Here is a 25,809-nt window from a genome sequence, read left to right on the forward strand (position 1 = left end):
ACTGAAGAACGTTAGATTGTTGTTTATGCGGGAGGGATTATAACTTCTTTATATATAGTTAACCCACCCACCACCTCCCAACAAAACTAACAGAACACACAAAAGTAAGTCTAAAAAAGTGAGTTTTAAGAGAGGATTTAAAATCTATATTATGATAAGATTAAATGTGTCCAAACCCCCTTTAAAACTAGCCAACAGACTAGCCTGACCAAGCTAGAAAACAAAAACATTAACAAATCATAGAGATAAACAAACTTATTTGTTATTAGCCAGGTTGGCACATTACCTTGGACTATAATAGCTAGTTCAAGGTTTCAGGACTACCATAAACTAATCATTATAAACATGTTTGATAAAGTTACTCATACCACTCAATCCTAGCTCATTTTATACACAGTCAAAAGAACGATAAAATAAATGTCATCTCATATGTTTATTAGTTGCATTAACATTTTTTGTCTTGCAGCTCATTGCTTCAGGTGGACAATTTAATGTCATATAATTTAAGTCTAGTAGTCTGAATAATCATGTACAACTCTCATATAAGAAATAGTGCTAGAATTGCTTTTTACAAAAGATATAATCCTTGTAATTATCATTGAATGATATTTTATATATTTCCAAACTCATTTACCACCAACTAGATGTGTGGCAATAAAGAATTATGATTTGTGCATTTCATTATTTCATTTTATAATAAAAGAATCATCTAAAAGTCTTTTAGATTCTAGCCTGAGTAACTGAAGAGATCTCTAGGACACAAAAGTGCATCAGGGACATGTTGAATCAAATTTATCCTTCCTCCTTGACTTGCAGTCAACAAAGCTCTTCATATCTGCCACTCAGCTGTTCCATTTCCTACAGAGTTTTCAATGGATCCTTTGAAGTACGACAGGACGAATTATGTTGCCATATCCCTACATCAAGCTTGTCCTCCCAGCATTTTGTCTTCTTCTTTGCAGTCTGGAGGGGAGGGAACATGGGGCCTCGGGTGGCATCACTAACACAGGTGTGCAGGAGGTATTAGAGGCCCCTGGCTGCTATGTTCTCCAGAGCTCTTCTGTCATGAAGAGCTCATTTACTAGTATGCAAGGTGTCCTGGAACTTGGTGCTTGTGTAACGAACATGGAAACCTTTCTTGTTGATGGTGTCATCTGAGTGAAATTTAATGACAATGGCATCACCAGCAGAGTAGATCTCCTCTGGCGGCTATAAATGATAAAATTATTGAGACATATAAATTGTTGTACTGTAAAATGTATAGACATTTTAAGCATAAAGATTGCTTATATTTAACAAAGATCAGGTTCTTGCTTTACCCCAGACCCACAGTAACGTCCCAGCCTGGGTGCTTTGGCATCAGCGCCATCAAACAGCTCTACATAGTCATAGCCGCAGTCAGCTTCCTCCTCTGTCTCAAAGGTGTGGAAGATGAGCTCCACCCCGTAGCCCTTCTCAGCTGAGATCACCCACTGGCAGTCTGAAGCTCCGGGATAGTTGTTGTCACCAAATTGTGCGTGGGAATACAGATCCTTGGTCTTTATCTCCGCCTTCAGACTACCCCCACACTCTGAGAACAAGAACGATTATCATTAACTGAAATCAAACGTTCATTATGGAGAACCTCAGGACCACACAGAAAAAATACCTGCTGAATGAGAGGCCTTAAAACCCCTCTTCTGTACCGAGTTATCCGAGAAGAACCGCAGGAACATGCTATTGCCACTGGAAATGACAGGTGCTGGCTTTTTACTCCCACAAAAGCGACCAAAACTGGTTGCTCTGCCATTTGGGCCATCATATATCTCCAAGTGGTCATAAGCACACTCTTCGTGAGCCTCCATGTCAATCTCCTCAAAAGCCTGTGAATAGAGATAATACAATTTGAGCTGGTGGAATGGTTTTAACCATTCCTCTGATTACCAGTGTATACTCTATCTTTTACCACTCATTTTGTCTGGCTGAATGATGCAATTACCAGTTTAATGCGGTGGCCTGGGGTGGTGGATAGGGTCCATGTACAGGCCTTCTTGCTGGGGTATTTATCTGGCCAGTTTGGACTTGTGATGATACCAGAAACACTGGTAATGGCCTGATCACAGCCCACTAAAAGCACAAATCCAAGATATAAATGATTGTTAGGAATCCAGAATTAGGATTGCTGTAATGACTAAGACATATTAAAAAAGATATTTTCTATAAGCTTATGTCTTGTTTTCATAATTCTAAATCTAAATAAAACACATATAAAATGTCGAAAATATTTCACGAGATTCATATGGATTCATTTTACAATGCCTTTATGACCTATTTGGATCTTTTAGCCTTTTCTTTACCTGGTCAACAAAGGGACAGACACCTCTCAAATTTCATTAAAAATATCTTAATTTGTGTTTTGAAGTTTTTATGGGTTTGGAACAGCATGAGGGTGAGCAAACGGCGACATTTACTTATTTTAGGGTAAAAAAAATCCCTTTCAAATTCAGGTTTAAAGAGTTTACAAAAAGCAAAAAGAAGGGTTTTTGTGCACTCAGGGCAGCCTTGGAGCAATAATGGAGAAAAAAATACGTATCAGTATCTATATGACTTCAAAAAGAATACAGAGCTTTGAAGTACTTAATGTTGACATTTTGTGTTAAAATGGAAATGAATTCATTCACAAAACATCAATGTGTTTTAGATTTACCAAATAATTGTTTTCTTACATTTCTAATCAATTTATTTCACACGACAAATATTTTCCAATACAGGAATGATTGGTAATGTGATGTAAAGCCAAACCTTCTTTGCAGTCATGTTTATTGCTGTGCAACACAAAGCCACTGCGACACTGACAGCTGTAGCTCCCAAACGCGTTCACACACTCATGCTGGCAACCTCCATTCTCCCTAGAACACTCATCCATATCTGCAAGAGAAAAAGAGGAAGTACATTATTATTATATAGTCTGCTGATTGACACAATACGCCCAACTGCGTATATAACAGTCAAACAGAAGTCTACAACATTCATGCATGCTATTAAAGGAACCTTGACAGGTCTGCACATCCCCACAAGCCTGCCATTGTATGTGAATTTCTGTAAATGTGATTTTTGTTCACAGTTACAAGCTGAAGGACAGAACGACATTGCTTTCTGAGCTTAATTGTATTGAAGCCGATTCTGTCAGAAAAAAAGTCAAGGCTGTCTGAAATATATGAATCTTGTTCATTAGCTGATTATCGGCAAGTTGCAAAGGACAATCGCAGGTCATTCTCACCAGAAAAGAACTGAGCTTTGAAGCCTCTCTTGGACACAGTGTTGTCTGATTTGAACTCAACACGCATACTGTTGAGTTGGGACGTGATCGCCTCTGGTTTCTCTGTGCCACAGAATTTCCCATGAAGCTTTGCATCTGTGGACAGGCCGCTGTGTACCTCAACGTAATCATATTTACAAACCTGCAAACGGATGGGCACATTGTATTGTCATTATGGTCAAAAGATTATTTGGTCTTGGGAACCTTGTTACAAGTCACACAGTCTCCAGCATAATCTACTTACATCGTTCCCTTCGATCTCAAAAGCATCAAAAAGCAGAGTAATGCGGTACTGCACCGGGGCAATGAGCTGCCACACACAGTTCTTGTTGGGTGGGTATTCCTGCGGCCATCCTGGACTAGTGAAGGAGCCATTGAGTTTGGAGATGAATCCACCACAGGCAGCTGCTGGGATCAGATGGAGGAGCCATTATTATGCTGTCTTGACTGCCAAGCCAACAAGCAAAGAGACACATATAACAGAAATCTTCCAGCTTTCAGCAACTGTCAGAAACATCAAAGTTGGTTAAGGATCTAAAGAAATCTGAATACAAGCATCAATGAGCCAATTCTTAAACATTTGAAGGCTTTAGGATGCAAAGAGTTAATGTACTGCCCATTAGAAGAAATAGCTGAAAGCTTGCTTGGTTTAATGAATGCATAAGCAGCGTCGAACCAAGATGCCTTTTAGAACTTTATATTTATTAAATGAGTAAAGTGTCTTTGTTCTTATCTTTGCCAAGAAAACCAATCTCAATAGAGAACTGAGAGAGCTCTTTCTCTAATTGCTGTGTGTTGGTTTTCTTGTGAGATACTGAAGCACTGTTTGCAGAATTATTAGTCCTCCTATGATTATCGAACACGCACCAGAAAAAAAAAAAAGAAACACAGATTGATCAAAATTCCATTTTGGATGAGGTTTATGCATCACACGGAATAAAACACAACAGTTGTGTGTCATCCCAATCTGTCTGTCTATATATACAGTATATACACTTATTTTATTTCAGTTAGCAACATTTTTCAAATTGATTTAATTTAACTTGAACTAAAAACAATGTAGACATTAACTTGATGAACGAAAAACAATGTAGACATATTTAAAAAATAATAATAAAAATGACAAGAAGCAACAAAATTTCTAAAACTTTCAAATTTAAATTAAAATATCAAATTAAATGCAAAATCAAAATATTAATAAAAGCTGTAATAATATCAGAGAAATACTATATATATATTTGTATTTCATTTTTTATTTTTTTTTCTTGAACATGAGTGGTGGCTCTATGTCTGTGCAGAAGTCACTGTGCCGATGTGTTGCAGGAGGAGGGTGCCGGGGTATTGCTATATGGTTGCTAAAGTGTTCTGAGTTTTTAACGGTTACTAGGGTGTTCTAGGGCGGTTAGGGTGCTTGATTACTTGCTCAAGTCAAAAGAGCCCTTCAGTAATTCTCTATAAGATTCTGTTATCTAGATATGGTTCGAGTCGCTCATTTAGTGTTAGTCAATGGGGTTTCATAGTCTGGCAGGCATAAATAGTAAGTCAGTAACACTTTATTTCAATAGTCCACTTTAGACATTCTACTAACAGTAAGTATAAGTAACTTTGCAACTACATGTCAACTAGCAGTCATTAGAGTATTAGTAGACTGTCTGCTTAATAGCTTCTAACACTTTATTTTGATGGGTCCACAACATACAAAGTACTGACTATGAGAAATTTTGCAAGTATATGTCAACTTATTCTACTAACCCTAAACCTAACCTAACAGTCTACTCTGAGAGTTAGTATACGTGTAGTTGCAAATTAATGAGAATTGGTTGACATGTAGTTGACATGTATTTACAAAGTTACTTATAGTTAGTAGAATGTCTAAAGTGGACTATCAAAATAAAGTGTAACCAGTAAGTCTAGAAAAGCAACAGCACATCTCTCCTCAGTCCTCATTTAGCCACATTTCTACCATTCGTGTCTGTAGCACACACTAAGGTGACCTCACTCCAGTCACACATGCTCTAATTTCCAGAACAATTACATAAACAATCTGCAGTCAAATTCTGACAAACTCATATGATGAGAAGTGAGTTACCAATCATAAAACTCTCAAAGCCTGATTGGAGGACAGTGAATGAAACAACAATAACTCCCTTTTAACTGGAACATGATTAAGCTTTCACACTCTGGTTTTCCTGATCGGTTATTAAAAGGCAACTTCAGGTCTGATTTCACAGTCTGTTCCTTTAAAACTTAAAAACCTGTATGGAAATTTAATATATGACAGACATAAATTGCTCCACATCAAGAGTCATATTGCCATATATTACCTATAAGGCAACATATAATTTTCCACACACATACATTTTTTGAATTTATGAAGATAAGTTTAAACATAAAATCCATGTTAATAATGTCAATAATATGATTATTGTATGATTATAACTGTATTAAAACAACTTCCCTGCAACTTTCCTTACACTGTCCTATCTAAATAAAGGCAAAAACAAATCATAAATAAAAAGAACAAAAATATTTATGTTTATATATGTCTTTGTAAAAAAAAAATAATAATAATACACAATATCAACATGCACTGACAGTTTTTGGGTTAGATGCATATTTGTATGGGCTAGATACATTGATAGGGCTGGGTATCATTCAAAAATAAGTTTTGAACGATAAGTTTTTCAAAACTAATTTTATGAAATCCATTTTAACAAGATTACATTACACATTACTTCAAAAAAATTATTTTCTTAGGTTGTTGATGTTTTTACAGACTCAAAAACTCATCTCCTTATCCACTGCATCTATGGGGGTTGCTTACGCTTACACACTACAGCCTTGTGTGAGACACGTCTCTGGGCGGAACCAGCATAAACTAGTGTCAATCACCACCAGCACTTGATTGTGCATGCTTACTGGCTCACTGACGATGATAAGATTAAGTCCTTAGGTATCGAAATTTGGTACCGAACAACAAGACATTTTTCGATACTCGGTAGTATCGAGGCAATTCGGTCGGTGCCTAAAAAGTATCTAACTCAATACCCAGCCCTATACGTTAATATACGAAATTGTTTTTTAAATATATGTTTTTACTTCGTATGAAAATATATGTAAAATATGTAAATTTAATACATGTATGTGTTCATGTATTTATGGATATATGTAACTTATGTACATATTATATTTGCATATGGGAAGGCCTGGATAATAAGAGGTAGAACATGATCCCACATTCTGTTTTAGACATTATGATTAATAAATACAGCTGGATACCACAGTTTATCCTTCCTGATCATAATCAGCATATTAGATTGACATCTGATGGTTCATGTGACACTGAAGACTGCTAAAAATTCAGCTTTGCCATCATAATACAAAATAAATTACATTTTGAAATATATTAAAATAGAAACAGTTCTTTTAAATTGCAATAATATTTCAGAATATTTTTTATTGTATTTTTGACTTGTATTTTAGACTTAAAAATAAAAAAATCTTAATGAATCCAAACTTTAGACTGGTAATGTAAAAGAATAATAGCTTTAGATTAATGTTTAAATGTGAGGTAGATATAAATTAAGTGTATAGTCAAGCGTGAGTCAAGCTTGCATCGGTTGACTCTCAGTTGATCACATCTACCTATAGGAATACGACACCTATCAAGGCATTCCTATAAGCTCTATTCAGTATTATTCAGCATCTTTTTTGCTTCCTCAAGAGCTAATTATCCTCCTCTATGACCAACTCCTCCATTCGCCACATTCAGGACTTGGCTTTATGATATTCCTCTTTGAATCAGACTCCTTTTATCTTGAATAATGTTGTTACACTTAAATATCATTAAGTGCATTACTGATATCTGCTTTGTTCTGTTCTGTGTACCCTAGGGGGGTTATTATTGTTGCTCTCCCTGCTCATTCATGACAGGCTGCATGGATGGGCAGCGAGTTTTTGCCCAGAACAGTACCATACCGCCAAACCAAACTGTATGCTAAGTGTCAATCATTTTGACGATAGTGGTCCTGACAGAACTAGGGTTTTCTGTGTGGTTTTTAGTGCATTAGTTTACTTTAACAGGTTTTGGTGTCACCTGCGCAGCTGCGGCGGTCCACAGAAAGCTCGTATCCAGGGTCGCAGGCGCAGTGGTAGCTGCCCAGGGTGTTGATGCAGCGCTGCTCACAGTGACCGTTATCAGGCCTAGAGCATTCGTCAATCTCTGCATTACCAACAAAACTCAAAGTCAGAAGGTCACAAAGGAGGCAAAACAGTCAATATATAATTCAGGAGTGTCACCTTTAAAGAAATTAGCAGAAAACCCAGCTTTGTTCACAGAACCGTCAGATACAAACTTCATCCACAGCTGGTTGGAGCTGCTCTTGATATCGTCTGGCTTTTCGTAGCCGCAGAAGCTGCCCAGTAGGGGGCTGTTCTCGGAATCGCCATCTCGCAGTTCCAGGTAGTCATACGCACAGTTGTCATGTTTCTCAATCTGAGTGTGAAAGCAGGGAAAAGGGTCATACTAGAAATGTTACTTGTGGCACCTCTCTGTCCGAACAATCAATAAGAAACCACATAAGAATGCTTCACTGTCAGTACTACTAATCAGCACTTGTGATGCTACGACAGCAAGCTGTAGCCACAATAATTCATCGATTTATGTGTTCTACTCTGCAATGACTAACATTTCATGACATTTCCAAATTCAGTTCTCCCTTTCTCTTCCCATCATTAAATGCTCTCTCTACACATTCCTCTATAATAAAGTGAGCTCAATTATACTGAAAGTGTTTGTATTGTGCTTTAAACCTTATATGTATATATATATATATATATATATATATATATATATATATATATTTAAATATATACTTGCAGATAATATTAATGAAATGAAGGTGTACTTACAGAGAGTACACTTTGATTGCTGTATTTCATAACTGACTTTTGAAATAATGTCAAATTAAAAGTTTTTACATTTTTTGTGTACATTTGAAATCATTGTTTTCATAATCTTTTAGCCATGTGTAAATAAAGTACAGTTCATTTGATTTTGACTAACTTACTAAAGTACATGTAAAGTACTTGATTATAAGTTTAACTACTGTGATATTTGATATTACATTTAAAGTTAAAATATCATGTACATTAAATTGCAACTTCATTATAACAAATTTGTAATTTAAATATTTTTAAAAACATAACAGAAATTGAGGTAGGAAGTACACTTTAACCATATTTCAAAATCAATAGAATTATGCAATTAAATACAAGTACATTTTTAGATTTAATTTCATAATTCTATTGTTTTTGAAATATGGTTAGAAAGTGTACTTTCTACCTCAGACCCAAATAAATTAAACTTGCTCTCATCACTAAAGTTACCTTTGGACAGGTTCTCCTCTCTCCAAACAACATGCTCCTCAGCAAAGGTGAGTCGAGCCTTTTGGTTTAGCCTTTTAGGCTTGGTCACTGCCTAAATTGGCAGATTTTTTATTTTATTTTTTTTAATTATATTTTGCTTTATTAATTAAAAAGTTCAGTATTCTGTCAATTATACCAACAGTAGTCACAGGGGACACACATGTTGTACAAATGACAGCATTTCCTGAGAAGTCTTGTAATGTATATTTTTGTGCTCTCACACACTGCTGTCTGAGGCTAGTTATAGAACATCACATGACAATAACAAACAAGAACACAAGAGTCGTGCACCCTACCTCAAACGACTGGAAGACGAGGCCCACATGAAACCCCTGGGGTACGATGATCTTCCATGTGCACACTTTATTAGGCCGATAATCATCAGGGTAATTGGGTGACTCGATCTGCCCACTGTCTCGTCTCACTTCACCTCCACAAATAGCTGTATCCATGGACAGGACATCACACATTAACTCAGTTCAGGGGAATAGATGAGCCTCTCAGCTGGTGATCAGTGGATTTATACCTTCATAGACAGCAGAGAAGCCTTTCCCCACCCAATTACTGCTGCTGCTGAATTCAATCCACAGTCGACTGTCAGTGGACACGATGGCCTCAGGTAGCTGGTCTCCACAAAAACGGCCTGAAGCAAATGCAACAAACTGATTAAAGATGGGGCTTTCTTTCAGATTGTCACGGACAGGGTTGTTGGAATATTCAGTTATCTATTGTTTCAAATTTGCATATTCTTTTTTTTTTTTTTTTTCAGTAATTTCAGTAATTAAAAAAACCAAGATAATTTTTTATCAAAGCAAAAAAATAAATAATTAAAAGGCATTTAAGACAAAAAAAAAAAAAAAAAAATGCAGAAATGATCTTATTTAATAAATACGAGAACCTTTCAAAGGAGCATTTCTCCAGTATCCATCACGGATCTCCACATGGTCGTACCAGCACAAGTGACTTCTGTACAGATCCATTGAAGTAAAATTAAGAATGATCTAACAAAGAGAATGAAACACAGACAAAAGGAACGAGAAGTTGGAAATCAAAAAAGGTTACCTACACTACCGTTCTTAATCATTTTTAATGAAGTCTCTCACGCTCACCAAGGCTGCATTTATTTGATCAAAAATACAGTGAAAACAGAAATACAGTGATATATTATTTAAATAAAGTTTTCTATTTTAAAATATTTGAAAAGTTAGTCCTGCGATGCAAAGCTGAATTTTCTGCATCATTACTCCAGTCTTCAGTTTCTCACAAAATCATTCTAAAAGGTACGTTTTTCTTATTTATTTTCTGTTTTATTACAATTCAATTTGCTGTGTTGGAAAAAAAAATGAATAAATAAATAATAATAATAATAAAATTTTACTGACTGGTGTGATGTAACATCCAGCTCATATGTGACCATGGACCACAAAACAAGTTTTAAGTCGCTGGGGTATATTTGTAGCAATAGCCAAAAATACATTGTATGGGTCAAAATTATAGATTTTTCTTTTATGCCAAAAATCATTAGGACATTAAGTAAAGATCATGTTCCATGAAGATATTTTGTAAATTTCCTACTGTAAATATATCAAAACTTAATTTTTGATTAGTAATATGCACTGCTAAGAACTTCATTTGGACAACTTTAAAGGTGATTTTCTCAGTATTTGAACAGACATTAATGGCTGTGTGTTGAGTTATTTTGAGGGGACAGCAAATTTACACTTTTATACAAGCTGTACACTCACTACTTTACATTGTAGCAAAGTGTAATTTCTTCAGTGTTGTCACATGAAAAGATATAATAAAATATTTACAAAAATGTGAGGGGTGTAGTCACTTCTGTGAGATTTCTGTATATCAGCTCATGTATATAATTCTGTGTCAAGTTCTTATACCTTCTCCCCAGGTGTGACCGATATCCTCCATATACAGTGAAGATATGCAGCATATCCATTGGGGAATCCAGGGGAGGAGAAGTTTCCAGTGCTGTCCTGAAGGCTCTCGCCACATCCTGTGCACAAACCAGAGTCGAAACCACATCGAGACAAACTCACAGATGCTTGACCTGGAAACCCGATCCTCTTATTGGAAAACAGTAGGAGTTTTCCAGATGCTAAGGTCAGTTTTAGGGATCACGCTTTTATTTTGAAGTGGGAAATCACCATCATTCCAGCTGAGATTAAAGGAGATGACTGGAAAAACAAATGTTCTATTACAAGGGATAATAATACAGCTGTTTAATTCTCCCACTTTACAAGGATAATTAAACTGATATCACAGTCGCAAATGCATCTATCAAAAACACTCCAAACTTTGGAAGCAAGAGCAGAAGGAAATCTAAAAAGGTGGCTGCTTCTTCAAAACGGTCGTGCAGTGATGCAAGATTGGCTGCTACAGTACAAAGGTGCCTGACGTAAGGGCCACTTACTTGGACACTTATATAATTTTCTAGCTTGAGCGATGTCCCCTTTGCTCAGTCTCGTCCGCTGCCCGATGGGAGGTCGGACTCCATCAACTTCATACTTTGGAAGCATGGTATCAAGATAGATGCCCCTATTTTTCACAAAAGCACAAAAGCAACAGCTCCCCAATTATTTGTGAGTGAACGCTCAGAAGCCTTTTAGAGGATCTAAGATACAGATATAAGGAGAATACATCTGAAAAATGAATCGTATCATATATTGAGGCAGTGCTGAAATAGCATTGCACTGAAAGTGTACAGACTCAATGAACATGTTATGAAACTGACAAGGGACTCAAAGTTTTTTTCTTGGCTGATGGTTGGTTGATTCCTTGACACAGTGACTTCTAAGTATTTGAAGATTCAATCCACAACTGTCTGAATGTCACTGCATTCAATCAAATGCTGCACAAGCTTTTATTAAAACTAATAAAAAATTCTGAGACACTTTGCAATGGCTTTTAACACCAGATTACAAACTCTGAATTTTACTTTTTTTTACATGTATTAATTTATCAATTTAAACTTCTGCATGTGAAATATCTTGCTTTAAAAGTGTTTGTGCTATATTTCATTAAAATATATATATATATTTTTTTTAAATTATTTAATGCTGTGACGTTCATATTTTTTTTATTTTTAAGTGTTTCAGGTGTCCAAATATATTTTGAGGCCACTCTACATGATTATTACATCACAGATTAATATTTTTATGTAGGTTTTTTATGTTTTTGGAAGGCTGCATTTATTTGATAAAAACAATAAAGAATAGTAAGATAAAACACAGTAAAGAATAGTAGAACTATGCAGTAGTATTGTGAAATATTATTGCAATAAAAATTAAAAAGTAACGTAACTTGTGACATCTTGAGTATAGTCTTATTTTAGTAAAATTAATATCCTATTAGTTTTTTTAATATATTTTGAATTAGATTTTTTGCATTTTCTGTTTTCATTTTAATTTCAGTAGTCATTTTTATTCGTTTTTACAGTTAGTCTAATACAGTTTTTATTCATTGTAGTTTTTAGTTTTATTTATGTAGTTCAATTAGCTTTAGTTAAACTTGAAAATGTTGCTTTGGCAACTAGCTGAAATATTATTTTTTAAATATTTTATTTTATTAGTAAATATTTATTTTGATTCAAGTTTCAAAATGATTTATGGTTTTAGTTTTAGTTAACATGATATGTGTCCAAATACATTTTGGGGCCACTGTACATGATAATGACATCAGAGATTCAGCTTGCACCACTCAAATATGAATCACATTTGATTGGCACTTGTCCACTACATATAGTCTTGCTCTCTGCTGTTCTGAGGACAGAATGATTGCTCTTTTCTCTCGTTCAGTTCCCATGACGACAGCACCCTGAATGGTCAGCATGTGGACGCAGAGCGGTCAGAGCGGAGTTTAAAGCATTGTCTCGCTGGACTGCGACTCCCTGGAGCCCACCCTGCATGCCAGAGAACAACGGCACTCCAGCCCTGCAATTGTCCAGGACAAAAAGCTTGGAAGAGCTTTATTTGTTTTGGCCTAATTCCAGGATCCCCCAACTGCAAAATTCTGGAGGTAAAACTGCACAATGTGAATATTCCTGGTTTAGAGGCCAGAAGGAGAGGGGCCACTTTGCAAAACACTAAAAATAACAATCACAGAGAAACCATGCCAGCTTCCCACAAACCACTGCGCTACTAATTGATGTGAAGTTTTTCTCAGACTCTGACTACGGCTGTTAGAAGATATAGAAGACAATAACCACAAGCATTTTGATCAAAACAATTTCCACACACTCAGAAAAAAGGGTACAAAGCTGTCACTGTTGCACTACCCTAAGGTACAAAAGTGAAAAGGTACATCTTTGTACCTTATATACCCTCAAATGTGTACCTTTTTTCTGACTGTGCATGACAATTTTTAAAATCATTTTAAATCAAACTGGTTTGCTAGTGAATAATTTCTGAATACATTTGAGTTATTAAAAAAAAAAAAAAACCTGCACATTGTGTTCAAACTAAATTCAGATCATTATACAGAACAGTAACAAACAATAAAATAAAATAAAATAAAATGTTATGGCCATGGGAAAGCTGACTGTAGTAGGACAGAGTAATGTGAATTTTTACAGAAGCTGACCACAACATCCTGAATTCTTTCTGGTTTAGACTACATCAGCATTATCCTCACTGTTTCCAAACTGTTTGCGAGTTTTCAACACGGTCAATTCAGAGAAGCTTTGTGAGACCCAAAAGAACTGATCAAAGGACACTCTCCCTAAAAGTCTATCTGCACTTCAGCCTTGGCTCCCTGTCTGAATTCCTCCCTGCTTGTCCTAAACAACGGGCCCCCTCAAAGCAGCTGGCTGGATCTCCATCCTCAAGCCACTAACAACAGGTTAGTCAGCATTCTGTGAGAGCGCCAAGTCCTCAAGTCCTGCTCTGTCCCATCAGCTCAACGCTTGTCTTAAAAACAAAACAATAACACATGCAATAATGTGCCTGTCTTTTATAATTAGTGTAGAAATTAATATTTGCATTTTTGTTTTTGTTTAATACATTGGAGAATAAATAATGGTTGATTTTTCAGTCAACATACAGAGTATAATTAAAGTGTGAATGGGAGGCTGCAAAATCAGATTGAAGTGGTATTTAGCAGAAACTGTATTCATTTATATAGTTATATAGTGTTTCAACACCAAATATTTTCAGTATATGTTATATATTATCCAATTATCGCTAATTACAGTATCTACTTGTGTACAAGTTACATTAAAGTCCTATGAATCCAAACCTGGAAAAGGTGTTTCTGGCGTAATGCATAATACTTTCAAAGTCGTAAACCTCTCCAAGCGAATCCACATCATCTGGCTCCATCTTTATGAAATTATACTCCTGACCTGTAAAGTGCAACATAGGCTTCATCACACGTCTACTGAATCTCACGCAATTATGAATTATCCTGGGTTTGAGATATAATACAATGCATAAAAGTTATAATTCTGGCAACTATAGGCATATACAGGAGTATTAGAAGTCATTCTGCAGTTGTACGTAATAGAGGTTTTCATAGTTACTGTACCTGGCTGGATGTTTTCTCTAAATATATCAACATGCTCGTCCCGGTCGGGTCGTGTGTGCTCATGCCAGAATCCAATGACATGCCCGAGTTCATGCACCACGATGCCAAACTTGTCACAGTTCTTCCCGATAGATATAGCCTGGGGACCTCCACCTCTCCGTCCCACAAATGAGCAGCACCTTTTTTTTTTTTAAAACAAAGCCAACCAGGAGTTAGAAAACACTTTTGGACCTATTTTGCAGATACTTTTTGTAAACAAATGATGAAATTAATGTTTAGTTTGTATTTGTATAGTTACTTTCTTCACTGTTGCAGAAACAACATTAAACAAGTTTTCGTATAGAAGAATTTTAGGTTAGGTTAGTTAAATATCATCAGAGTGGTTTGAGGTCAGTAAGATTGTCCTTTTCTTTTTTTCTTTTTTTTCTTTTTTTTTTTTTAAATGATACTCTTATTTAGCAAAAACCCATTAAACTGATAAAAAAATGACAGTAAAGACATTTGCTGTTAAAAAAAATATTTCTGTTTCAAATTAATGCTGTTCTTTTGAACTTTCTGTTCTTTAAACAATCCTGAAACATTCATCACAGTTTCCACACAAATATTTAGCAGCACAGCTAAATTGACGTCAACATTGACGATAGTAAGAAATGTTTCTTGAGCAAATCAGCATATTAGAATGATTTCTGAAGGATCATGTGACATTGAAGACTGAATCATTGACTGCTGAAAATTCAGCTTTGCTCTGACAGGAATAAAATATTTTTCAAAATATTTTACAATAGAAAACATGTATTTGAAATTGTAATTATTTTTTCACAGTATTATTTTTATTGTATTTTTGATCAAATAAAGCCCATTTCCACCACGTAAAAAAAAAAAAACAATTATACGTTAAAAACTCTAAATTATGACATGCTTAAGTCATAATTATGAAATTATGACTTACTAAATCGAAATTATGACTTTAAAAGTCGTAATTACGAGATAAAGTCAAAATTCTGACTTTAAAAGTTGAAAATATGACTTCCTAAATTGAAATTATGACTTTAAAAGTCATAATTACAAGATAAAAAGTCAAAATTATGACTTAAAAAGTCGAAATTAGGAGATAAAAAGCCAAAATTATGACTTAAGTCATTTATGAGATAACAAGCCGAAATTATGACTTAAGTGATTCATGATATAAAAAGTCAAAATTATGAGATAAAAAGTCGAAATTATGACTTTACAAATCGAAATTGGCTCGATGACTTTACTAATAAAAGCATATAGCATTTTCAGACAAGCAGAATATAACCCAGAATATGAACGCATCGCGTTGAGTTGCACGTTAAGCGATTTCTTGGGGTAAAACGTGGCTTAATGGAAGAAGACAGTGAAATTAATGAAAAAGACAAAATCTGGTATACATTTTATTAATATATATATTACATTCCACCCCAAGAAAATGCTTAACGTGCAACTCAAATTGTTGCGTTCATATTCTGGGGTATATTCTGCTTGTCTGTAAATGGTATATGCTTTATTAATAATGTGTGTATTGAACTTGGTCTTCCAAACTGTTTTAAGCCAAGTAAATTAGTTTTAGAATGTCCCGTTTATCATTAGACCACTATCCTGTGATCAATGTGCATATAAAGATAAAATATCATTGTCAATTTTGACTAGTAATTCATAATTTTGACTTAGGAAGTCATATTTTCAGCTTTTAAAGTCATAATTTGAATTTAGCAAGTCATAATTTTGATTTTTTATCTCGTAATTATGACTTAAGTATGTCATCATTTCTAGTTAAACACATAATTTTTTGTATTTCTTACGTGGCGGAAATGGGCTTCCATAAATACATCCTTGGTGACCATAAGACAATTAAAAAATGCATGTCACACTTTGAGTAGAAAACATTCTATATGTTTGGGGAAGCATGACAACCATCAAGTTCATACTTCATCATTCAGCCTTTTGATTTATCAAAGTTTAGCTCAATTCAAGGGAGACACACCATGAGCTGAATGCAGCAAACTCTATGGTCATTCAGACCTTGAGGTCAGGATCTGCCTCTGCTGAGAAAATAAGGCTTTGTGCTGACTGAATCCAAGCGTGGATGTTTTTGTCACAGACGGCACATGGACTACTGTTTTGGGAACTGTGGTGTAGTGACGTGGCTTCAGCCAGGCCCATCTTTTTACTAACAGCTAACACACATACACTCACAGTCAATCATTCAAACTAGATGGGAAACTGTTTGATAAAAACAAATTCCATTAAATATTAGACTAGAAAACTACAAGAAAGCCAAGTTGGAATGGTGCTTACATGCAAAATGAGCTGTGGATGGTTGCCAGGTTGTTGCTATGTGGTTGCTAAGATGCTCTGAGTGGTTGTTAGGTGCTCAAATGAATGAAAAATACATTCAATTGATCAAGATTAACAGGAAAGAAATTTATAATGCAAAAGATTGACAAAGATACAGAAGATTATATTTCTAATAAATGCTGTTTTTATGCTTCTTTTCCATGTAAGAATCCTGAAAAAATGAATCACAGTAAGCAGCACAACTGTTTTCCACATTGATAATATTAAAAAATTTTCATGAGCAAATCAGCATATTAAAAGTATCATGTGACACTGAAGACTGGAGTAATGGTGCTGAAAATTCAGCTTTAATCACAGGAATAAATTACAAATTAAAATAAGTTCAAATAGAAAATAGCTTTTTTTTTTTTTTTAATTGCAATAATGTTTCACAAAATTACTGTACAACTAAATAATGTTAACCAATAGCCTAAAACCTAAACACTGATTTCACAAATTCACATTAGTTGTGGATGCATTAGTGTCTAGTCAATTCAAGTCTCGTTGAATATCCTGCAAAATGTGTTGTAAATGGCAATTCACAGTGACTTAATAAAAGGTGCAATAAAATCAGAAAGAGCACCATCAGAAAAAAAGAGCATCACCCAGAAAAAGACACAAACCACACCGTAGCACTCTCTACAGGGAGCCAGATTTGCTCAAGAAGAAAACTTGTTTGTGCAGTCCATGCCTATAGAAAGCCAAATAAAGAAAACTGCTGAAAAGATTGGAGCTTTTGAATGCTGGCAGGGAGGTGCGTTTCTGTGCATCAGGGACTGACGGAGAAACTGGAATAATCAATATGTGTGGAGGGACATTATTGGTGAGCAACAGATGCCTCTCCTCAGAGACAGGCAGGACGTGAACTTACCCACATGGCCGGATAGTAAAGACAATGTAGCTCTCTTCTGTGCTTCTTTCAATGAATGTCACACAAGTGTGTTTCTCCCAGTGACGCATGGCCTGCTTGAAAATGGCCCGCTGGCTACCTACAGGGTTTAGTTTATATCAGTAAAAAACTAAGGTCATCTAGATAACACTTTGAGTTGGAGCACCAGCTGTCTATTGAAAAATTACAAAGGATATTAATATTTTAAGAAAACAATAAAAAAAAAATAGTTTCAGACAAAATTAAAGTTTTGTGTGCAGTTGGAAAAATTACATTACACTGGAACATTAGGAGAGCATGCAAAAAAAAAAAAAAAACTACCAAAACAAAATTTAATTTAATTTAATTTAATTTAATTTAATTTAATTTAATTTAATTTAATTTAAAAAAAAGAAATTAATTTAAAAACAATAAATTAAATTAAATAAAAAGTTATATGCAGACTTACCGCTGAAGTTGCTACTAATAACATAGGGTATTATGCCATCTGGCCAAACTCTCTCAGGTCTGGCTGTGGCTGCTCTCCGTCTGCGTAGGAGGCTTTGACCGGCCAAAACTGAGTCGTCCTTTGCATTGCCACCTGAGGATCTGTCTGCTAGGGCAAAGACAATACTTCAGACAAAATATACTTGTCTACAAATTACATGTTGTAAATTACATAATGTATTCTATAATGCAACCCGAATTCCGGAAATGTTGGGACGTTTTTTAAATTTGAATAAAATGAAAACTAAAATAATTTCAAATCACATGAGCCAATATTTGATTCACAATAGAACATAGATAACATAACAAATGTTTAAACTGAGAAATTTTACAATGTTATGCACAAAATGAGCTCATTTCAAATTTGATGCCTGCTACTGGTCTCAAAATATTTGGGACAAGGGGCATGTTTACCATGGTGTAGCATCTCCTCTTCTTTTCAAAACAGTTTGAAGACATCTGGGCATCAAGGTTATGAGTTTCTGGAGTTTTGGTGTTGGAATTTGGTCCCATTCTTGCCTGATATAGGTTTCCAGCTGCTGAAGAGTTTGTGGTTGTCTTTGACGTATTTTTCGTTTAATGATGCACCAAATGTTCTCTATAGGTGAAAAATATGGACTGCAGGCAGGCCAATTCAGCACCTGGACTCTTCTACTATGAAGCCATGCTGTTGTAATAGCTGCAGTATGTTTTGCATTGTCCTGCTGAAATACAGTCATCTGGAGGGGAGCATATGTTGCTCTAAAACCTTTATATACCTTTCAGCATTCATAGTGCCTTCCAAAACATGCAAGCTGCCCATACCGTATGCACTTATGCACCCCCATGCCATCAGAGATGCTGGCTTTTGAACTGAACACTGATAACACGCTGGAAGGTCTCCCTCCTCTTTAACCTGGAGGACACAGAGTCCGTGATTTCCAACAAAAATGTCAAATTTGGACTCGTCTGACCATAGAACACTTTTCCACTTTGAAACAGTCCATTTTAAATGAGCCTTGACCCACAGGACACGACGGCGCTTCTGGACCATGTTCACATATGGCTTCCTTTTTGCATGATAGAGCTTTAACTAGCTTTAGCTGCATCTGCAGATGGCACGGCGGATTGTGTTTACCGACAGTGGTTTCTGGAAATATTATTGGGCCCATTTAGTAATGTCAATGACAGAATCATACCGATGAGTGATGCAGTGTCGTCTGAGGGCCCGAGGACCACGGGCATCCAGCAAAGGTCTTCGGCCTTGTCCCTTACACAAAGAGATTTCTCCAGTTTCTCTGAAACTTTTGATGATGCTATGCACTGTAGATGATGAGATTTGCAAAGCCTTTGCAATTTGACATTGAGGAACGTTGTTTTTAAAGTATTCCACAATCTTTTTACGCACTCTTTCACAGATTGGAGAGCCTCTGCCCATCTTTACTTCTGAGAGACTCTGCCTCTCTAAGACATCCCTTTTATAGCTAATCATGTTACAGACCTGATGTAAATTAACTTAATTAGCTGCTAGATGTTCTCCCAGCTGAATCTTTTCAAAATTTCTTGCTTTTTGAGCCCCTTTTTCCCCCGTGCCAACTTTTTTGAGACCTGTAGCAGGCATCAAATTTGAAATGAACTCATTTAGTGGATAAAAGTGTAAAATTTCTCTGCTTAAACATTTGTTATGTTCTATTGTGAATAAAACATTGGTTCATGCTAATATGCTATTAAATATTAATTTAAAATTATATAATTATACAATACAGATTACATGTAATCAGTTACCACGCAGCACTGAATATGATTGCATGCTAGCAGCAGTGTGTGTTTCGCAACCATTCTCACCTGAATCAGGTATAGGGAAGTTAGAAGAGTCATTCTTCTTAGCGTCCATATAGTTGGCTTTAAGCAAGCGCAAGTCCTCCTCATCTAAGGCTATGTCGCCCAGAAAAGCAGCTAAAACAGAGAGTGAGAACACATCAGATGAACTTCTCAAGCATCATGCAGCCCTCTGCAACTGATGAGGGAAACACCTTACCATAATGAGAAGCATTCAGCCCAGCTTAATATTGCTGTGCACAGGTCCCCAGAAAATACATCTGGGGTCGTAAGTTTAAAGTCACAATAGCTCTCTGAAGTCACAGCTGCAACTTGTATGCCAGTCTCAACTCTGACTTTGAATGGACTCACTCCCATACAGGCTGGTCAGGATTCAGGGAGATGGTGAAAAGAAACCACAGACCATCAACAAAATCCAAAAAAAGTGACTTTCCTCTGTCCACCTTATTTTTCTCGGCGCTTTACAACTCTAAATAAGGATCATTCTGTGTGCTATACTTTTTCTAATAACTTATTAGCTGTTCTTAAGAACCTATTAACTATTGTCTTTCAGCAAATGATTTTCGTTTTCCAGGAATTTACAGAGCAATAATTGCATGGATGGTCACTCTGCACTGACCAAAAGTGCAATTTTCTCAAGGGCACTAAAATAGAGCAAACTCTACCGTGTCTTGAAAATTCCACTTTGTGATAAAACCTACAACTTCTGGGTTAACTGTCTTGTTTATTTAGTCTTCAATCCTCATATTCGCTAAAACTTTAATCTTTAAGTCATGGCCATCTTAGAACAAAAGTGTCTGTCTGTATATTAAAACATTTTCCATGAGTGAAGAGAGAAGTGAAGACTTTCACAACTAAAAATAACTGATGATTATGTAAACAAACCATTCTTGCAAAAATCTTTAAAGATGGATGGAAAAGTGACAACGTTGAGGCATAAAACAGAAATCTAAACAACAAGATGTCTCTCAGTGAAAGCTTAAATCTTTCTCATACAATTTATTTATAACAAGTGCAATGCAAATGTAAAAGGTCATATATATAAATGAAACACAAAAACCATGTTAGCAGGGACAGCATTTTGCTGTCATTATTTCTGTGACAAAAGCACCCACATAATTTTATTTTCTGTTTTAATGTACCTCTTATTGACAAGAAGAGAAAACTGAGTATAGCGAAGGACTAATAAAATAAATAAATAATAAATTTTAAGAAAAGTACAGAACATTATACAAAACATGGCGATGAGTCATCTGTAACGTTGTTGTTTTCCCATGAAATATATTATTTTCAACTTTTTTTAATGATAGATTCAGAGAGCTAATAAAAACAAAAAAGTAATAAATCCTTTGTTTTTTTCTCCCCGTCCTTTATATTCTGTAAAGACATTATACATTTTCTTGAGCGGCTGTGAACATTCATCATGTCTGGGATTTGTGACATAGCAGCAGAATTCATTGTACTCTGTGGCAGCAGGGAACACTTTAGCCTGGCAGGACATCTTATTAAGCCTGAAACATTTGCTAAACAAACCCAATACACAATGTGATCATGTTTCACCTCCCTTGAGGTTTTCATCCAAAGCTGTCAAATCTATGAACATGCATATAAAGAAATATGCCCACAAATAAAGAAACAAGTCACAGCCAACCATTTTTGAGGTGATTCAGTTCCCAATTAAAGGTTAAATTTAAACCTACAGTCTAAACTGCTTGACAGATAAATGGCCTTGTGTCACTATTAGCATCTTCTCTGCTGTTCTGCTCAAAACTCAAAGTGTGTATATCCACAAAAGCCATCAAAACTTCAGCCAAATTGAAATGACAGTCAATACATTGACAGAAGGTCTCAGGTAGAGCTTCCCCACAATCTGTTCCTCACAGCCATATAATAGAAGGTTAATAAGAACACAATTAATCAGAAATCAAATATTTAAATAAACAGCAAAGGTTAAACAAGCATTTATTTTCAACAACGGGTTTGCTAATTAAAGTATAATTGCATTTTCCAATGTATTCTAGACAGGGTTCACTTCTGTTAAGGCCACACTGTAGAGCTAACCTTTTACCCTCAGTTTATTCACAATCCAAACAATTTAATTTCTGAAAGCTACTGTAAAAGGGAAGCAAGCAAAGGCCTTCAGATTAAAAATCTGCTGTTCTTTTTGTGCCATCTAGTCATTACCGCCAAATCAACTTCATCGGCAGCAACAACACAGTAGTCGTTCCTCTTCCAATTTCCCAATTCAACACTTCTCTTTGTTAGCAACAAATTAACAGTCTCAATTTAATAGTCTATGTGCCAAACCAAATTCCTGACAGGTTTCAGTAGCCTGAAGTCCACTTCATGCTGTGACAGTAATGAACAATCATCTGAAATGCTGGGCAGCCCTGTCAGAAACATACTGATTAATACATGACTTATTTAAATGTAAATTCAAATCCCTCTCAACTGATTTTTTTTTTAATTGTGCTTCTGTGATTTGACTGATTACATACTGAGCTTTATACATATTTCTTGGTGAGCACTGAAAATCTATTTAATATTATAGGTTAATGAGTTAATGTTAGCAGGTGGAAATCACATATGCTTGGCCACCGGCTCAATGATGTTGCCTCTAAACAAGTGGACAAAAGTAAAGCCGTAATCACGAACTTGCACTTAAGAAATAAAGAAAACATAAAGCGAATTAGTAATTATGATTATTTTTTGTGAAAGCATTAAAACTTTTTAATTTGCAGAGAGCTGTTTGACCATGGTGACATATAAACAATACGAAAGCTATTAAATTCAGTTATTATACCCCAGACGACATTTAATCGGCTGTCTATTCAGTTGCCAGCTGTCCATTGCTGTAAAATTGGTTTGCTCTCTGAAAAGTTCCTTTTTGTGAGACATATTTAAAACTTCTACAGGCCATCAAATCTTGCTTAGGTAACTCAAGCGTTTGTAAAGCACATTTCGTGCTGTAAACATGTTGATTCTACATGCTCTGCCCGAGGATGCTGATTTCTGAGTTGGGATAGGGGGAGGTGCCGAACCACCAGGATCCCATTCACTTGTCCCAGATCTCATGCTGTCATGCAGTACACAACTAAACAAAACAAAGCAACACAAACAACACACAACAAAATAACACAAAGCAATGTAGGATTAAACAAAACAAAATAATGTTAACCAAAACTTAAAATAAAACAAATTAACACAGCTTTAACCAAAACAAAAATTTGAACCAAAACAAAACGTAAATCAAAACATTACAGACTTTGACCAAAACAAAACAACTTCAATCGAAACAAAACATTAAGCAAAACATCATGAATTTTAACCAAAACAAAGCTAACTAAATAACTAAAATAAAACAATAGAACATTAAACAAACCAAAATAACATCAGCAACAAAACTAAACAAACTCTTGATTTATAAAGTTTAGAAACACTGTATGTCATATTACCAGCTTTGCATGGGTCCTTGTAGTCAACTTCATCACTGTCTCCAAGACCTGTGTGATAGTTTGAATCCACTTTCAACGCGATCGTTAATAAAAGCCGAAGATTGAACATAAGCAAACATGTCCACATGGAATTCATGACGGGAATGAGTGCGGATGTATGTGAACCTGGAGCCGGCGGAGAGCTGCGGGTTGCGGTGGGAGTTTGGAAGGACTTGGGAAAATGGGAGCTCCCGGGAAGGCGGGTTTAGAGAAACGAGGCTTTGCTCTATTCAGTGTCTTTATTCTAGTCCAGTGATTCGCTCACATACCCGGGACTCGGGCCAGCATCAAGCTTACAAACATCACAGATCGGAGGTCAGAGGACCTAATAAGCGTCCTGAGCCCATCTGTGTGGGAGAATGCGAGCGCGCAAGCTCGTGTGTTTCACTCCAGAGCAGCAGCAGAAATGCTGTCGTGTCTAAAATAAAATCAAAAACCAACAACGATATTTTAACAAATTATATTAATTTTATTGCACATATAGTAGCAATATCTTATATTTCGTTGGAATAGCCTACCAATCCTAAAATATCTCTACTAGCTGACAGATATCAAATGCGTCCTGAGGAATCACACATGTCTCGGTAAGAGCCCTAACAGCAAACAGGTAGTGGCCCGCGCTTTTTTTAACCAATCAAAAATGCGTTCTGCTTGTGAATCATTTTGCGCTAGTAGGGTGGATTAGTGTAATGTGGGACACTTCAAGCAATTTTGACTTGTGTGTATCATATTTCCATATGAAGCCAAAACAATAATTGATTTGTATAATTGTATACCATTTCGAAATCCCCAAGATGTTTCCTAACTAAATCAGAAGAAGTTTTTCAGATATTGTACTTAAAGGGGAAATGGCACACATTTTAGTGCTCCTTGTGCCAAATCGTTTAAGAATTTGTGGATTTTCTAATGTGGGACAGTATGTGCTCAAATTTGGGACACTATGTTTTGTGATAGAAATAGTTACATTTTTATAAAGCAAACTTCAAATTTAAAACTTCTGGTTAAACGTGCATAACCATGTTTGCTGAATTAATTTGCTGTCTTCATCAGTTTGTCTAAAAAACTAGTAGCATATGTTCATATGTGGAATGTTAAATACAACTATATAACACAGAAATCTTATACTATTTAAAGTAATTTATTTAAAAATGTCAGATTTCTGGCAGCAACAAGTCAAAAATATAAAATTGGACTTAATAAAGATAGCAAAATAATTTCATAAATGATTTTAAAACGATTCAAACTTTGGGACATGGAATGCCTTTAAAATTGTTATTAAACTTCTATACTCTGCACATGGTAATAATATGGAACATGCATTTTGTATTAAGCAAATTGTAATGGTAAAAACACTCCATAACAGAAATTAGAAGTCCTGTCCAGTCATGGCCTTATCATGGTCCAAGATCTTATCTTCCTCTAGTCTCAAAATTTTTAATCTGGATCTTAAAACAAATAATATTGCTGCATTATAAGAGCAAAAATTAACAAAATTGCATGTATGGCATTTAGCTTTCTTAATGCACATTTTATCAATTGAATAACAGAATATTTGACTGTCCCACATTGAAACATCCTTTTCTAAAGTGGGACGACAAAGATTTCTTTAAATAGAAAACATTCTTAACACATTTTAACAATATTATTGCAAAATTTGTTGTGAAAATACATCACAAATATAATTTGATAACAATTTAGAACATTGTTTTATTTATAACAGATTTGTATCCTTAACATTAATTTTGTCTAAATCCTATGTCACTGACCTTTTAGTGAACTTTACAAGAGGTACTTCCTGTACCTCTACCAATCGTGTTCACTTTAATGTTGTAAAAGAAGAGATAAACGCGCTGAAGCTTAGGTGCCCCACATTAGTCAGTGTTCCACATTACACTAATCCACTGGCTTGTTCGAGATGCATCGGCGCTGCGCAGACCGGTCAGCGAATGACATCAAAGTACCGCGAGAGCAATTCAAAAGCATGAAGAGTCGTCTGCTCTCCAATCGCTCCAGCGGTACTTTTTATGTCATAAGCCGATCAGTCTGCTCAGCGATTCTGGAACAAGCAGAAGGCGATCCACGTTTTTTAACCAATCAGAAATGCTCTCTGCTTGTGAAAGTTTTGCGCTAAGAAGATTCTTAGCCAATCAACATACTCTGTGTTTATATCAAGGAATTTTCCATATTGATTTTGAATTTACACATTGCATTGTGTAAAACTTTAGGGTTGAAGGAAATGTCTGTAAACTTCAAGGAAAATATAGTGGTTATTTTCTGTCAGGACTTAGTTTTTCTACTGATTATTTTTCTTACAGTGAAGGTGTTAATAAAACAAAAATAGTTTCAAGTCAGCTGCAGTGGGCTTCTTTTGTATATAAAATGTGATTCAGGCACTGTTTTTGTGAAGTCGTTACCTTTAACCAAAACATTCTACAGTAACTCCATATTTTATTTGTAATCGCTCTCTCTAAATATCTTGACACATGCTATGACTTGTTCAA

General features: G+C 35.5%; 1 protein-coding gene across 3 annotated transcripts; it reads right to left on the minus strand.

Moving 5' to 3' along the window:
- Positions 1 to 425: 425 nt before the first annotated feature.
- bmp1b (bone morphogenetic protein 1b) lies at positions 426 to 23,865 on the minus strand. 3 transcript variants are annotated; one of them, XM_058790355.1, is made up of 20 exons: positions 23,270 to 23,865; positions 19,821 to 19,931; positions 17,959 to 18,102; positions 17,493 to 17,610; positions 14,264 to 14,442; positions 13,976 to 14,081; positions 11,154 to 11,278; positions 10,621 to 10,736; positions 9,624 to 9,726; positions 9,252 to 9,368; positions 9,022 to 9,167; positions 7,598 to 7,793; positions 7,395 to 7,520; positions 3,543 to 3,703; positions 3,260 to 3,440; positions 2,782 to 2,907; positions 1,979 to 2,106; positions 1,649 to 1,862; positions 1,320 to 1,570; positions 426 to 1,209 (listed from the first exon to the last, which is right to left on the minus strand). In XM_058790355.1, the coding sequence occupies exons 1-20, from the start codon at positions 23,403 to 23,405 to the stop codon at positions 1,075 to 1,077; spliced, it is 2,919 nt and encodes a 972-aa protein (XP_058646338.1). In that variant the 5' UTR covers positions 23,406 to 23,865; the 3' UTR covers positions 426 to 1,074. The 3 variants fall into 3 exon arrangements, with proteins under 3 accessions (XP_058646338.1, XP_058646336.1, XP_058646339.1); XM_058790353.1 differs by having other exon boundaries at positions 3,543 to 3,706; XM_058790356.1 differs by lacking the exons at positions 19,821 to 19,931; positions 23,270 to 23,865 and having other exon boundaries at positions 3,543 to 3,706; positions 16,583 to 17,610; positions 17,959 to 17,971.
- Between the last annotated feature and the right edge of the window lie 1,944 nt (positions 23,866 to 25,809).

This window comes from Onychostoma macrolepis, chromosome 10 (assembly GCF_012432095.1).
Source record: "Onychostoma macrolepis isolate SWU-2019 chromosome 10, ASM1243209v1, whole genome shotgun sequence".
Lineage (NCBI taxonomy): Eukaryota > Metazoa > Chordata > Actinopteri > Cypriniformes > Cyprinidae > Onychostoma > Onychostoma macrolepis.

Bases quoted from the DNA above. Each gene is read 5' to 3' on its own strand.
- bmp1b (XM_058790353.1), bottom strand. From the start codon at position 23,405: ATGAATTCCATGTGGACATGTTTGCTTATGTTCAATCTTCGGCTTTTA. The intron at 17,611-17,958 runs GTAAGTCTGCAT...TAAACCCTGTAG, and splicing joins TATTAGTAGCAACTTCAGCG to GTAGCCAGCGGGCCATTTTC. The intron at 3,707-7,394 runs GTGACACCAAAA...ATCTGATCCCAG, and splicing joins GGACCGCCGCAGCTGCGCAG to CAGCTGCCTGTGGTGGATTC.